At 38.8% G+C, this 13,408-nt stretch overlaps 1 protein-coding gene across 2 annotated transcripts; it reads left to right on the top strand.

The window, feature by feature from the left end:
* The first annotated feature begins 2,404 nt into the window (after window positions 1-2,404).
* On the top strand, window positions 2,405-4,095 carry LOC131255982 (probable WRKY transcription factor 50). 2 transcript variants are annotated; one of them, XM_058257067.1, is made up of 3 exons: window positions 2,405-2,713; window positions 2,804-2,953; window positions 3,593-4,095. In XM_058257067.1, exons 1-3 carry the CDS (start codon window positions 2,478-2,480, stop codon window positions 3,789-3,791), a joined length of 585 nt encoding a protein of 194 aa, XP_058113050.1. In that variant the 5' UTR covers window positions 2,405-2,477; the 3' UTR covers window positions 3,792-4,095. The 2 variants fall into 2 exon arrangements, with proteins under 2 accessions (XP_058113050.1, XP_058112977.1); XM_058256994.1 differs by having other exon boundaries at window positions 2,405-2,719.
* Window positions 4,096-13,408: the final 9,313 nt, after the last annotated feature.

Genomic DNA, 13,408 nt, shown 5'->3' with positions numbered 1-13,408 from the left:
AGCTTCACCAATATGCTAGATGAATGGAATTTAATAATCACTTGGCTAACATACGCATCAATCGCATTACATTAGAGATGCTATTATGATTTAGCGTTGGAGTTGCGTGATGAGAAGGTGTTGGCATTTGCTAAATAGGTGTTGAAGTCACTTGTGAGGGAGTGTTGGATTATGAGGTACATGCATCATTTTATAATCACAACTGTGCATTTAACAAAGGTATTTATGAAATTCTTAATTAGTTGTTTTTATCATTAACTGTACTGATTGAGTTGATAACATGTGTAACTTAAAATTAATGGAACCACTGAGTTAGTTAATTACTCTCACTTGGATGGTGTTTTAAAACACCAACCAAGCAATATTATTAATGTAGATACTTGCGAAACTTCAAATGGATAGGCTTATATCAGATTGTGCCACCTCCGTTATGTTTTGGAGGATTGGGCAAAAATTAAAAACTTTACACTTTAATCGTCTTGGGTATGTAATTGTGGCTTCTATAATCCTCATTTAGTCAGACACCACTTTTTAATTGTACTTGACTATTTACCATATTTTTATTGATTTTTATTATCTCTACCTCACTACTATTCCGTTAAGTTGAATTGTGCAACTCTGATTATTCGTGTATGAACTTAATGTGAATTAGAATGAGAACACGTGTGCATTTTATTAAGTTAATACCTGGGAACTCGGGACCGGAGTTTATGTACTCAGGTGTTGAATTTTCAGGGTGTTATAGTTGGGCACAACATAATGAACATTCCACATCAAAAGTTGGGCTTACAAGATGACTAGTGGATATTAAAGATGGAGCAAACAAACTCGAGGGAAACTAAACGTACTTTTCTACTTTATGGCGGACAAGTATGTTGATTGCAAAACAAATTGAACTATTGAATAAGTAGAAACCAAGATAAGCTACCCGTAGCATATGTAGCTTATGTTTACTATCCATCCAAGTGCGTTTACTAAACTCATATGGGCGACATGTGAGGAAACAGTGATAGTAGGATCGTCCACCATTGAAACCATCTTGGAGTCAACCATGATGTTTATATTCAATTCAAATTAGTTGATAAGATTAGTAACACTAGGATAAATTTGTTGATGAGATTAGTAACACAGGCAATCCACTTGGCCTCTTTTGGTGGATTCAGAATATTTGGGTTTGAAATACCTAAGATTCAGAATTTTTCAACTGCGCTTGGCACCCTAAATTTCGAATCCCTTATAAGCTAAAAATATCACGTACTTAAATTATGTAGCATATTTATAAGAGTTTGAACTTAACTATTATGTCAATTTTAATATCCCTAATTAGTTGTCATATGTGATGATTAACAAAATGATTGTAATGAACTTATAGAAATATATACTTAGCCAAAATGATGAAAGGTTGTGATCGACTAATCCACACTTTTTAACTGGCCATTTAAATGGCTAATGTTTGGACTGCTCAGATCATTGTATTCAAGTAATTTAGTGATGCAGCTGACTGCTTTGGAATATTATCAGTAATCCACATGTACAATAGATTAGTGGCTCCGCGGGTCATGTGTTACACATGCAACTCTCGTACCTTCAAAACTAAGGAATAAAGAAGGAGAGAATCGATCGATATTCCAAGCAAAAGAAATGAATTGCAAAACTCTTCATAGTCCAGATTCTAAATCCTATGATTTAATACCTTCTAAGCCACCGTGCCGAACATCCCAAACCAACCGAGCTGTACAGGGAGAGTTTATTCCGCAGTTCTCACACATGTATCCCTAACGTGCGCGTCGGGGACACGAGCGACTTCTCTGGAGTCACATGCTCAATTCGCCGGCAAGGGACTCAACATCACAAGTTCATTGCGCCCTTGTGATTACTTACGTTCCCGCGTGTGTCACCGCCCACTGGGGCCCACATGCCGAATGGTCCAATGATCGGAACCGCCCGTTTTGTGGAGATGCTATACGGCCCACCTTATGAAACTCAACTTGAAAGGATGATTGTGACCATCGCTATCTTTGAACGAAGTTTTAAAAAAAGTTCAACGGTTCACATTCAACTCTAAAAATCAAAGGTTCTGATCTTTGCTGAAGCGTGATTATGAGAAAATAACTTAAAGTTTGGTAGTAAAGAGAACATGGACGGTTCATAACCGTACCATCTCAGCATGTGGGCCCAAGTAGGTGGCGAGACAGGGTGGATCATGTGTCGCGGCAGAGGCAAAACGAACTCTAACATGACGAGCCTGCCGGACTCTGTCTCTCCCATGGGTCCACTTCCATGGAATTCCAACGTCACCATAGTGAGGAATGTGTGGGTCCCAGTGTCCCATCATGATAATGACACGTGGCACCAACAAAGAAGATTCATCACAGCCAAAGGGAAGGGCTCCCCGAAAGTCCTTCACATGAAAAAATATATATTATAAGAGCCTCCTCCCTAAATGGATCACGATAGCCAAAATCCTCCCCAGCACGATGTCTGATCCCCCTTACCCACCACAAGAACCGTTCAGAATCCGTGATCATGGATTCTCCGCCGACCATCTTGATCACCAGATGTTCGAGATCTCTGATTATCTGATCGGAGACGATGGATCGGAGGAAGATTCTACATCAGCCATGATTGATTTTTCGCAGAATCCGGTCTCTTTGATGGACATCATCAACAATTCGGGCCCTATGAACCAGGCCACAACGCCGAGTAGTAGCATGCAAGTGTAATGCTTCAAAATTTTACTACTTACTCAAGATCAAATGGCTCTTATTTTATCTAATTATGGTGATTATTCATGTGATTATAGGAATAATGAAAGCAGCGAAGGTGAGAGGATTAGAGCGGAAATCGGGTTTAGAATCGCATTTCGAACTAAATCGGAACTCGAAATCTTGGATGATGGATTCAAGTGGAGGAAGTACGGGAAGAAACAAGTCAAGAACAGCCCAAATCCAAGGTAAGTGCTTTAAAAAAAATAAAAAATAAAAATAAAATAAAACATCATTAAAATGCTAATTCCTTTTAAATAACTAAAGAAGTTACAAATCTTTAGTACTTTGTACACCCAAAATTCATTCACCCTTGTTAATGGTGTAATTTTATGTGGGGCCCAAGTGGGCCCACCTATGATCAACAAAGACTTTTGGGAGGAAGAATCCGGGCTATAGATTGCAAATGACCTAAAAATAACCATGATTGGATAATCACAGCTAAATTAAGGGTAAGAAATGAATTGTGAGATAAATTATTATTTTTTAATGGTCTCACCATCCATTTCTAAAGGCCCTTGTGATCACCTAATCCATTTGATATTGACGGTGTCTGCAAATCCGTGGCCGACCTCTCCTATCCAACAGTCCACCATAATCGTACATGGCTTCACTTGGGCCACACATAAATTTGCATTGCAATAAGGTACAAAGCATGAAGAGATCATAGTTTGAGATTTATACCATACTTGCATGTATGGAGCTGTTTTTGTGGTTGCACATAAGCATTCTTATGTAGAATTCAAGAACTCATTAGCATTTTGGTGAGATTTATTTTCAATGTCTAATCAATGGACCTGATTAATCAATTAAATGGGTGGGACCAGGAACTATTTTCGATGCTCGAATGGACAGTGCCCGGTGAAGAAGAGAGTAGAAAGAGATTCAGCCGACTCAAGCTACGTGATCACAACGTATGAGGGCGTACATAACCATGAGAGCCCAACTGTAATATACTGCAGCCCTCATCACAACTTCGGCTCGGGCTCTTCGAGCCAGATGTCTCTGGTGGGCCCACATTCATGATCCTTACAAGCAGTTCGCTCGTCTTTGTCGTAGGAAGCAACAAGCACTGAGAAATGTTCACATACAGTCATGTATGGAAACTTATACATACAGTGCTCTCATTCCCGCCAGCTTGTTACTTTGTTTTATATCATCACCCAGGGTGAAATCTGGATGGTCGATTGTCAAGTGGACCACCATCGAAATGAATGGATGGTGCTGGTCCAACTCAATGTATGTGATGTTCATGGTATAACCAACATTTTCATGGATTGGATTATCCATGGGAATGACACATATTTAGCAGAAAATAAAAGGCTATGTATGGTGAAGGTTTCATACATCTATATGTGAACATTTCTTAAGTTCGTTCGGATATAGACCGAGATATGGTGTAAATGGCATTGTGTGGTATATGAAAATAGATCATAAATGAATGGATGATGTATGTATTTGTATGGCTCTCTCTCTCTCTCTCTCTCTCTCTCTCTCTCTCTCTCTCTCTCTCTCTCTCTCTCTCTCTCTCTCATGTTCCTTTATGCATTTGAAAAGGTGGGGCCAAAGATGGTTCACCTGGATTTCTGATCGGACCCATTTCATAGCAAGCATCTCGACCCTTGGTGTTTCTTGCTATTGAACAGATAAAGGATATAGCTACGTACTATCGCCTGATACGTGTATTTTTCTATTTGGTCGATGAAGAATGGGCTGAACCAAATGAACGGTCCAGATCGATGTCCCAAACCCAACTAGATCATTTCCCAAATATGTGTGGCTGTAGTGGACTTTTATTTCATTTCACTTCTAGTCGTTACAAATGAGGTTGGTTAATCCATGCATAGTCCAGATCCTATCAGGTTGAGCTGGAGCACGTGAGTGGGATTCTAGTTGTCCATCAGGTGAGCCCTGCCATATATCCTCCCTCCATCTTCAACTCATCAGGTGTACCACAGTGTCAAAAAACAAAATAGATGGCTAAAACAAGTTTCACTGCCTGTTTATTTGCTTTGTACCCTGTGGCCCACCTGGTAATAGACCGGCCTGAATTTCCTTTTATGGCACGATCTAAAAAAGGATGGATAGTTTGGATATTTATTGCATGTGATATCTTGTCATGTAGGTGACATGTGGAGCCATCCACACCGTGGAAGGAGCAAAACACATAACTAAACCATACGTTCATGCTCGGGCCAGCTTGCACGGGCACATGTTCATTTAAGTACTTCAAGTGGACACACATGTGCCAGCATCTATGCAATGTTTTTCTCTAGATTTCAGATCTTTTGAAGAAGAGGTTTGCCAGAATACACATCCGAACTTTAGCCTTTGTAACTTGGTCATCTTGAAGTACAATGAGGAGTGACTGCAGGAGGCATTTCTCACCAAAACTACGGGTATTTTCTCATATCATCCTGCCCCTTTTATAGGGATTAGAATTGTTTATGTCTTGAGAATTTACATTACTGTCAGAAAAACTACTTTGAGAGAGTGAGAGAGCTATTTTCACCCATCAATGGCCATACATTCCAACACATCTTTCAATTATCCAGTCTGTTTATATGTTTGGATGGGTGATTTAAAAAACAAACAAAAGCTCATGGATTAAACTATTTTAACTCTTTGATCATTCCGCTTCTTCTTTCTTTTTTTTTTTCTTTTTTTTTTTTGTGTAATTCGATGGTCTCCCCAGCCTTTTAGTAATTGAAGGGTTCAAATATTTCAATCTGGGAGTGTTTTTTAGTACCCTCCATCCACGGTAAGGGCCATCATATGAACGGTTTGGGTCAATGAACTGGATCCTGATCCAACTGTTAAAGGCCCGATGGGGCGTTATCATCTGTTTAAAATGAGTGGCAGTATAATACGTTAAGGATTTGAATAGGGTATTTATTTAGGGCCATAAATACAAGAAATGGGTGGGCCGCCTGGTAGTCCGGCCATTTTAACTAAAGGTTCATGGGCCCCAACCCAACTTAATCTAGGTTGGGCTGGCCCTTAATTCACAGAGTTGGCCTAGAAAAGCCTCTCTCTGGCCTAGCCAGCCTACTGTACCTCTTCTCCATTTGGGAGCTTGGATTTGGAATGCATTGGAATAAAGGTGATTCTAAATCCTCAATTTTCTTTGGTTGAAATGCATTAGAATTCAAATCTTTCATTTGGGAGCTTGTATTTGGAATGCATTAGAATTCTTCATTATATTTACAGGACATGAATTTAATTAATTAAATCAGCTTTCAAATCCCATATGTGTGTGTGTGTGTGTGTGTGTGTGTGTGTGTGTGTGTGTGTGTTGATAGAGTGATTGTAATAAGCCCATGGAAATATATTCTTTGGTCAAAAATGAGAAAATTTTGGGTCTCATATGGGGCCACAAACATAAGGATCACAAACAAATAACTCGCCTATGATTTTTAACTGTTCATTTAGATGTTCAATGTTTGGATGGTTCAGATCATTCTATTGATGTGGTTTTAGTGATCCAACCAATAATTAGGTTACGGCATGCCACATGCATAGTGGATTAGTATCCTAACAACATCTTTCTTACACGTGCGAGTCTCCTCCCTTTTTATATAAGTTAAAAAGACATTTCATTTGGATTACTCCGGAATCCTAACAATTTGCTGAAATCTCAAAACACACTAAAAACATGTATTCCAAATACCTCTAATTCCATTTATCTCCGAATTTAAGGGTACCAAATACAAAAAGTACCTACTTGGATTTGAAATGCACCCATTTACGTCCAAACCCAAGGTGTTAAACAACCCACAAAGGATTGTTAAAATACAATCATTAGTCCAAATTCAAAAAGAGCGTTGACCAGTAAATGGTACTCTCGGCTTGTACACCATTCACAATGGGGCTCCCCATTTGGACGGTTGTGATTTGTCCGCATGGCATACATGCGCAGAAATCAAACTGTGCAAATCATGTCCCATTCTCAATCATGCATACCGCTTGCATGTACGTTTTTTTGGGTGTTACCCAAAAATTCCTAAGAGTATATGTTATTCTTATAATATGCTTTGACTCCGTATGTACTAAAATGTTCATCTGAATGAGAATGAAAGGTCAAACAACGAAGGAACGCGGATGGTGTAAGAAAGGCTTTTGCAAGAAATTCATGTGCCATGACACAATCATGATCATAAGAAATCCACTTCAACCATTAAATTTCACAAAAATATTTAGACATAAGGCCTAAGAATCAAAACCATCCACGATTTAGGTGAGTCATGCTGAGAGACATTTTAGAGCGTGAGCATCATTGTGTATATTGTTTGCTATTGTATGATCCACTTGAAAGATAGGGCTGCTTTTTAACACCTATGTATTGTATGGTCCACTTGAAAGATAGGGCTGCTTTTTAACACCTATGTCTTAAATTAATTCGTACAACTAGTGGTTGGATTGAATCTTTGAAAACACAATAAGTTAGGGCCAACATAACTTCTAAATTTTGGATCCTTACTCCTGCTATAGAGGTAGACTCTTAGGAGTTTCAACACCTGGTCAAGGGTTCGAGTATCCATAGGTGATGAAATCCCGCTAAGGCGTGAGTGCGTGGGGTATGTGTGCGCATGTTAAAAATAAATTAAAATAAATTTTTTAAAAAAATTCCTTCTAAATTAGATCATTTACGCTAGGGGTGTCAATGGGCTGGGCTGGGCTGGGCTGAGTTAGGGACTGCAAAATCAGAATTTTGAATGCCCGAGCCCGTCCCATTGACACCTCTAATTGCTGCCATGCTTTATCAGGTAATGATCACATGCATTGAAAGATATGATAAATGATAATTACCATATGCTCGAGCTATGTGGGACCTACCTGTTATGATTAAACGGAATCAAAACCGTGAATCTAGTGCATCTAATCATGTTCACTGTACAAACCAAGAATCGTCCATATAAAAGACTCGATGGGACACCACAAGAAGCTATGCACATTCACTCTTAAAACATATATATTCACTTGTTTTGGTTCACCTAAATTTTGGAACGGACTTCCTTTCATTGGACCCGTAATCCTCATAGGGATCACCTGATTACGGGCTTTGATGACATATACATGACACAGTGGACCCACATTCCATCTAGAAGTTTCTATGGTGCACGTCCCTCTTCTCATGTCCCCAATTGTTCCCTTTGGTGTGGCCCACACGAGTTATGAGTTAGGCTGTATTTTGGAATCTAGGCCTATAATTGGTGGGTGCACCTAATGGACGGGTTGGATGACAATCAAACATTACAGTAGGCCCCACAAATCTCCGACATATGGTGATTACAATGCGTTCACTTGTCAATTACTTGCATCCATGGGATATTATTCGGTGGGACTTAGAGCCTGTTTGGCCGGACCGATCCCACGGTTTTAGGTGGGATGGGATTAGAGCTGTTCACGAGTCAAGCTAGCTCGATTAACTCACTCGACTCGGCTCGAGTCAGCTCGAATTGACTCGGCTTGAAGGGCTGAGTCGGGGCGAGTCAAGCTGAAATATGGAAGCTCGAGTTGAGTTCGAGCCGAGTTCGACCATGGGCTGTTTTAACTCGGCTCGACTCGAGCTCGACTCGCCTCGAAGCTGGAACTCGAGCTCGACTCGGCTCGATTGGAAATAAGTTAAATTATATATAATTTATATATTATATAAATATATATATATATAAAGAAAAAGTAAAATATTTTTACGGTTTCTAAAAAACTTACCCGGCTACCCCACGTCCCCACCCGCCGCAGCTTTCCCTTTCTCCATTTCCCCTTTCTTCTCCATCTCTACCCCACCCAGCCCGCTGACCGCCGACAACCGCACGCCCACCCAACGAGGTGAGTGCATCTTCTTTTCTTCTTCTTCTTCTTTTTCTTGATTCCGTTGGAGATCCACCCGATCTCGCAAATTTTAACGGCATATTTTAGATATGGGCGGGATCGGGGAGACCGGCCTATTTCTATGCGATCATCCTGATGGTGGGGCCCACATGAAATCTCATCTTTACGGTTCCATGATAGATATGATGGATATGAAAAGAAATGTCAGTGGATCTTCAAATCCTGCCTTCATTCTGAGAAAAGCATGTTGAGGGTATGGGCGTTTTTTTAATGGACGCAGATCACCTACTGACAGATTGAGTAGCGAGAATCGCTACTTAAGTGACTTCGCCAGGTTCAGTGGGTCCCATCATAATGTATGTTTTGTATCCACACCGTCCATCCATTTGGAGAGACCATTTTAGGGCATGATCGAAAGAATGAGTGAGATCCAAATCTCAAGTGGACCCCACCACAGAAAATAGTGGAGAGACTGATGCCCACCATTAAAAACTTCTAAGGGCCACAGAAGTTTCCGATCTAGCTGATACGTGTGTTTTCCCTTATATAATGTCCTTTTTAACTTATGAACAGGTTGGATCTCAAATAAACATCACGGTGGACCTTAGGAAAGTTACAACGGTGGCCGTCACTCTCTCCACTGTTTTCTGTGGTGGGGTCCACTACAGATTTGGATCTGACTAGTTCTTTAAATAATACCTTAACATGATCTCTCCAAATGGATGGACGGTGTGGATACAACACATCTACCATGGTGGGACCCACGGGAACCTGTCAGTAGCTAATCCGCGTCCTTTTTAGTTGGTTACGTACCTTGGACGCTGATATCCAGCGTAAGACTTTCTTCCTGCGCAAGATTCTGTGTGGGTCTTACCTAATTGTTTGTGTGAAATCTAACCCCTCTATCCGTTTTTTAATCTCATTTTATGACGTGGGACCAAAATCGAGGAGGATCAAAAACTCAAATGGGCCACACAAGAGGAAAAAGTGGAGATTTAATGACCACCGTTGAAATATTTATATGTCAATAAAAGTTTTTAACGAAATAATTTTTTGGTTTTTTCCCATTATCTAAGTTAAAATGACCTTATAAACGGTCTAGATGGCATATAAACAGCAAGGTAGAGCCTAGGAAGGTTTCAACGGTACGCATTCCTTTCCCCACTGTTTCATCTCCTATGGCCCACTTGAGTTTTGGATCCTACTCATTTTTGGTAGAATGTCCAAAAATGAGGTCGAAAAATGGATGGACAGCTTTGATTTCTCACAAACATCACAGCGGGCCACACCTAAAATCCTTGCGCAGGAACTTCCTGCTTAAAGGCTTTCGCAGGAAATCTGCGTCCTGTTTCTTAGACTGGTATTGTACACGTGGCAGCATGGGCGAGACGTCCCTGCCTGGGAAGGTCTGCATTGTTTTTTTAAAAAAAATCAAACTCAATAGTACAGTATATTAAATGTTTGATTGGTCGTCGTACCATCATAAAAACCAACAAATGTAAGTACGATCTACATTCTCAACGTGTGGAACTATTCCGATCAGACGGTCAAGGTCCTCCGAACGTAATTTTCTAGTATACAAGACGATAGAAAAGTTGATGAACGGTCCTGATCACCAGGTCTAAAAACTGCTTTGCTAAGAAAGGTCTACGTGCACACCAATGAGAACCATTCAAATCATGAGCCTCTGATAAGAAACTCATAAAAAAAGGTAGGAAAAAAAAAAATCCTCTGATGTGTTTGTTTGAAAAAAGGGTTCATATCATTTTTCTTTTACAAAAATCATTTTTAAGAAACCTCTTCAAAAGAGGATTTTAACGGTTAAGATATTGAGAGATGACTTTTTCTATTACACCACTGACTTTAAACATTTTCATAGAAAAAATAGTGCAAAAGAAACATGGGACAATTCCAACTTCTATTGATGAATACCTATTTGCTGAAATGAGATACCTATTTGTTGAAATGAGAGCATTGGACCAATATATCTCTAACAATATGATAATCAAATAATTAAATAAACATAATATTTTTTTCATAATAATTTGCCAGAGAGTAGACTAGCATAAGCTATATTAGTATCATATAGATAAGGAAGAATATCTTATAGATGTGCATATCTTGTAGATAACTTAAAACATTTTATAGATATACCTATAATTTGTATATTAAACATCATATAGATTTCCTTCTTAGTCTAAAAATACAACTTTCATCTTAGTATATTAAAAAATAAAAATATAAAAGAAGATTAAAAAATAAAACTAAAAAATCAAAGTAGGTGTGTATCATCTATCACATCATACTAGAGTATCAATGCTTCTCTTGATTTTGTCCATTTGTTTCAATTTGGGCCCACCATTTTGACGGTGAGAGTTGGCATGCATGTGTGACACATGTAGTGTGCATGAATAACCACAGTAAATGACAATCTGGTGCAAAAGCACGAATAAAAGGTCAATGAATCATTATACCACAAAGGGTGTTGGACTCCAGGCTCTAGCATTTATTGAGGAATAGGAAACCTAGAGTAATGAAAACAGCTGAAGGGCACCATCACAGGAAAAAGAGTCATCTCATGGTAAGGACAGAACTTCGCAGCAAATAAGATATAAAAGCTTTGATACTCTTGTAGAGTTACATTGATGATATGCATGCCCTTAGTAATTTTATTCCTGTGTTACAATTAGTGGTTTGTTACCGAATGTGATAGAGACAATTAACACCTCTAGATAGAGACAAGTAGGAATAAGATATTTAGAAACAATTAGGAAACAAAAATTGAAACAATTATAGACAATTTATAGTTATGTATATGTATGTAACACGGTGGATTTATTTATTAGGGGACTATTTGAGACACTTGTGTCCTCCAGTTTATGGAGGGGCCCGATATTATTTGTATTATATATTTATATATACGTACAAATATCGTTGACTGATTCCTTCAACCTATAAAAACCCATATCTTACCCTACCCTTGTTATCTTTTGATTTTTAGATGACTACTGAAGAAAATCCTAATACTCCTGTCCCTGGTGCGTCAATCAATTCTCCTTTAGCCGTTATGGATGAAGAAAAATTAGATAACAAAGTTGAAACAACTTCAGTTATTGTGAAAGGGAAAAAAAGATCGGCGATATAGGAATCTTTTGATGAGATCACGTAATCAGATGGTTCAGTCAAGATTAGATGCAAGTATTATAAAACTTTTTACGACAACCATTCTGATTCTTCTACAACTCACTATCAGAGGCATCTTGATAAATGTGTGAAGAGACCAAGAACATTGAAGGGTGGAGTTCAGCAACTACTTTCATTAACTGTTTCTGAAGATGACGACTCTAAAGCTGCACTTTCAACGTATAAGTATGATGCAAATAAACTGAATGAATGGTTTGCGAGATTAGTAATAGCCAATGAGAAGCCATTTAGCATAGTAGAAAGCAAGATTTTCATGGGATTTTGTAAATTTCTAAATCCCAGATGTGAGAAAGCCTCTCGTAGTACTGTGAAAAGAGAGTGCATGAAAATGTATGTTATTAAGAAATCTAACTTGAAAGCCCTCCTGGCATCTGTATCCAGATTAAGTTTGACTTCGGATATGTGGACAGCCTCGAATCAGAGAAAGGGATATATGTCATTGACCACACACTTTGTTGATGCGGATTGGAAACTACAAAAGAAGATTTTAAACTTCCGCCACGTTCCTCCTCCACATACCGGTGTGGTCATGTCCGATTGCATTTACAATTGCCTTGTTGAGTGGGGCATTAAAAAGAAAATTTCTTCAATTACTTTAGATAATGCCTCTCCAACGATACTTTGGTTTCTTTTTTACGTACTCAGTTCAAAGCTGCAGAAAATTTATTCTTCGAAGGTAAAATGTTCCAAGTTAGATGTTGTGCTCACATACTCAACTTGATTGTGCAAGAAGGGCTGAAAGCAATTGATTCAACGATTGCAAACATACAAGATAGTGTTAAATACATAAGGGGATCACCTTCAAGACTGAGTACGTGGAATGATATAATCCAACGTTTGGATTTAAAATCTAAACAGCAGTTAAAGTTAGATGTCTGCACTCGCTGGAATTCCACTTATGAAATGTTGGATACAGCTCTACAATTTAAAGTTGCATTCCCTGAACTTACGGCGCGTGATAAAATGTACACATGCATGCCAAGTGATGAAGACTGGAAGAAAGCTGAAGATGTTCATCGATTTCTTAAAGTTTTTTACGACTGCACGAAGATTTTTTCAAGAAATCAGTATCCCACGGCAAATCAATTTCTTCCTGAAATTATTTTCATTATGAAAGCACTAAAAAAGTGTGCTGGTGATGGGCCAGAATTTTTAAAAGCGATGGCTATAGGAACGCAGTTGAAATTTGATAAGTATTGAGTTGAATGCCACTTGTTAATGGCCATTGCAGTTGTCTTGGATCCACGATACAAGATGGCAATGGTTAGATATGTTTTCAGATCGCTTTATTCAAGTTCCGAAAGAGTTTCAGCGGAGATCGTCATTATTAATGCTGCGATTGAAGAGTTGTTTGCTTCATATGTTGATAATTCGGTCGAAACATCATGTGTAATAGGTACTTTTCAAATTACGGGCAGTTCTTCTACTGATGCTGAGGGCGAGTGACTTCGTGACTTTATGTCTTTCTTAGACGAAGAAGAAACAGATGCACAGAAAATTAAATCCGAAGTGGAGAAGTATCTAAAGGAGCCGGTCATAAGGCTAAAAGATAATGATTTCGATGTTTTACAATGGTGGAAATCTCGAGTTCGTGAATACCCAAGACT

This window comes from Magnolia sinica, chromosome 1 (assembly GCF_029962835.1).
Source record: "Magnolia sinica isolate HGM2019 chromosome 1, MsV1, whole genome shotgun sequence".
Lineage (NCBI taxonomy): Eukaryota > Viridiplantae > Streptophyta > Magnoliopsida > Magnoliales > Magnoliaceae > Magnolia > Magnolia sinica.
Note: the sequence above shows the minus strand (reverse complement) of the source record. Positions and strands in the feature narration are given on the sequence as shown.

What these genes read in the sequence shown, in the direction of transcription:
- LOC131255982 (XM_058256994.1), top strand. Translation starts at nt 2,478, where the DNA reads ATGTCTGATCCCCCTTACCCACCACAAGAACCGTTCAGAATCCGTGAT. An exon ending in CCGAGTAGTAGCATGCAAGT is followed by an intron (nt 2,720 to 2,803) that starts GTAATGCTTCAA and finishes ATGTGATTATAG; the next exon opens with GAATAATGAAAGCAGCGAAG. An exon ending in AAGAACAGCCCAAATCCAAG is followed by an intron (nt 2,954 to 3,592) that starts GTAAGTGCTTTA and finishes GGGTGGGACCAG; the next exon opens with GAACTATTTTCGATGCTCGA.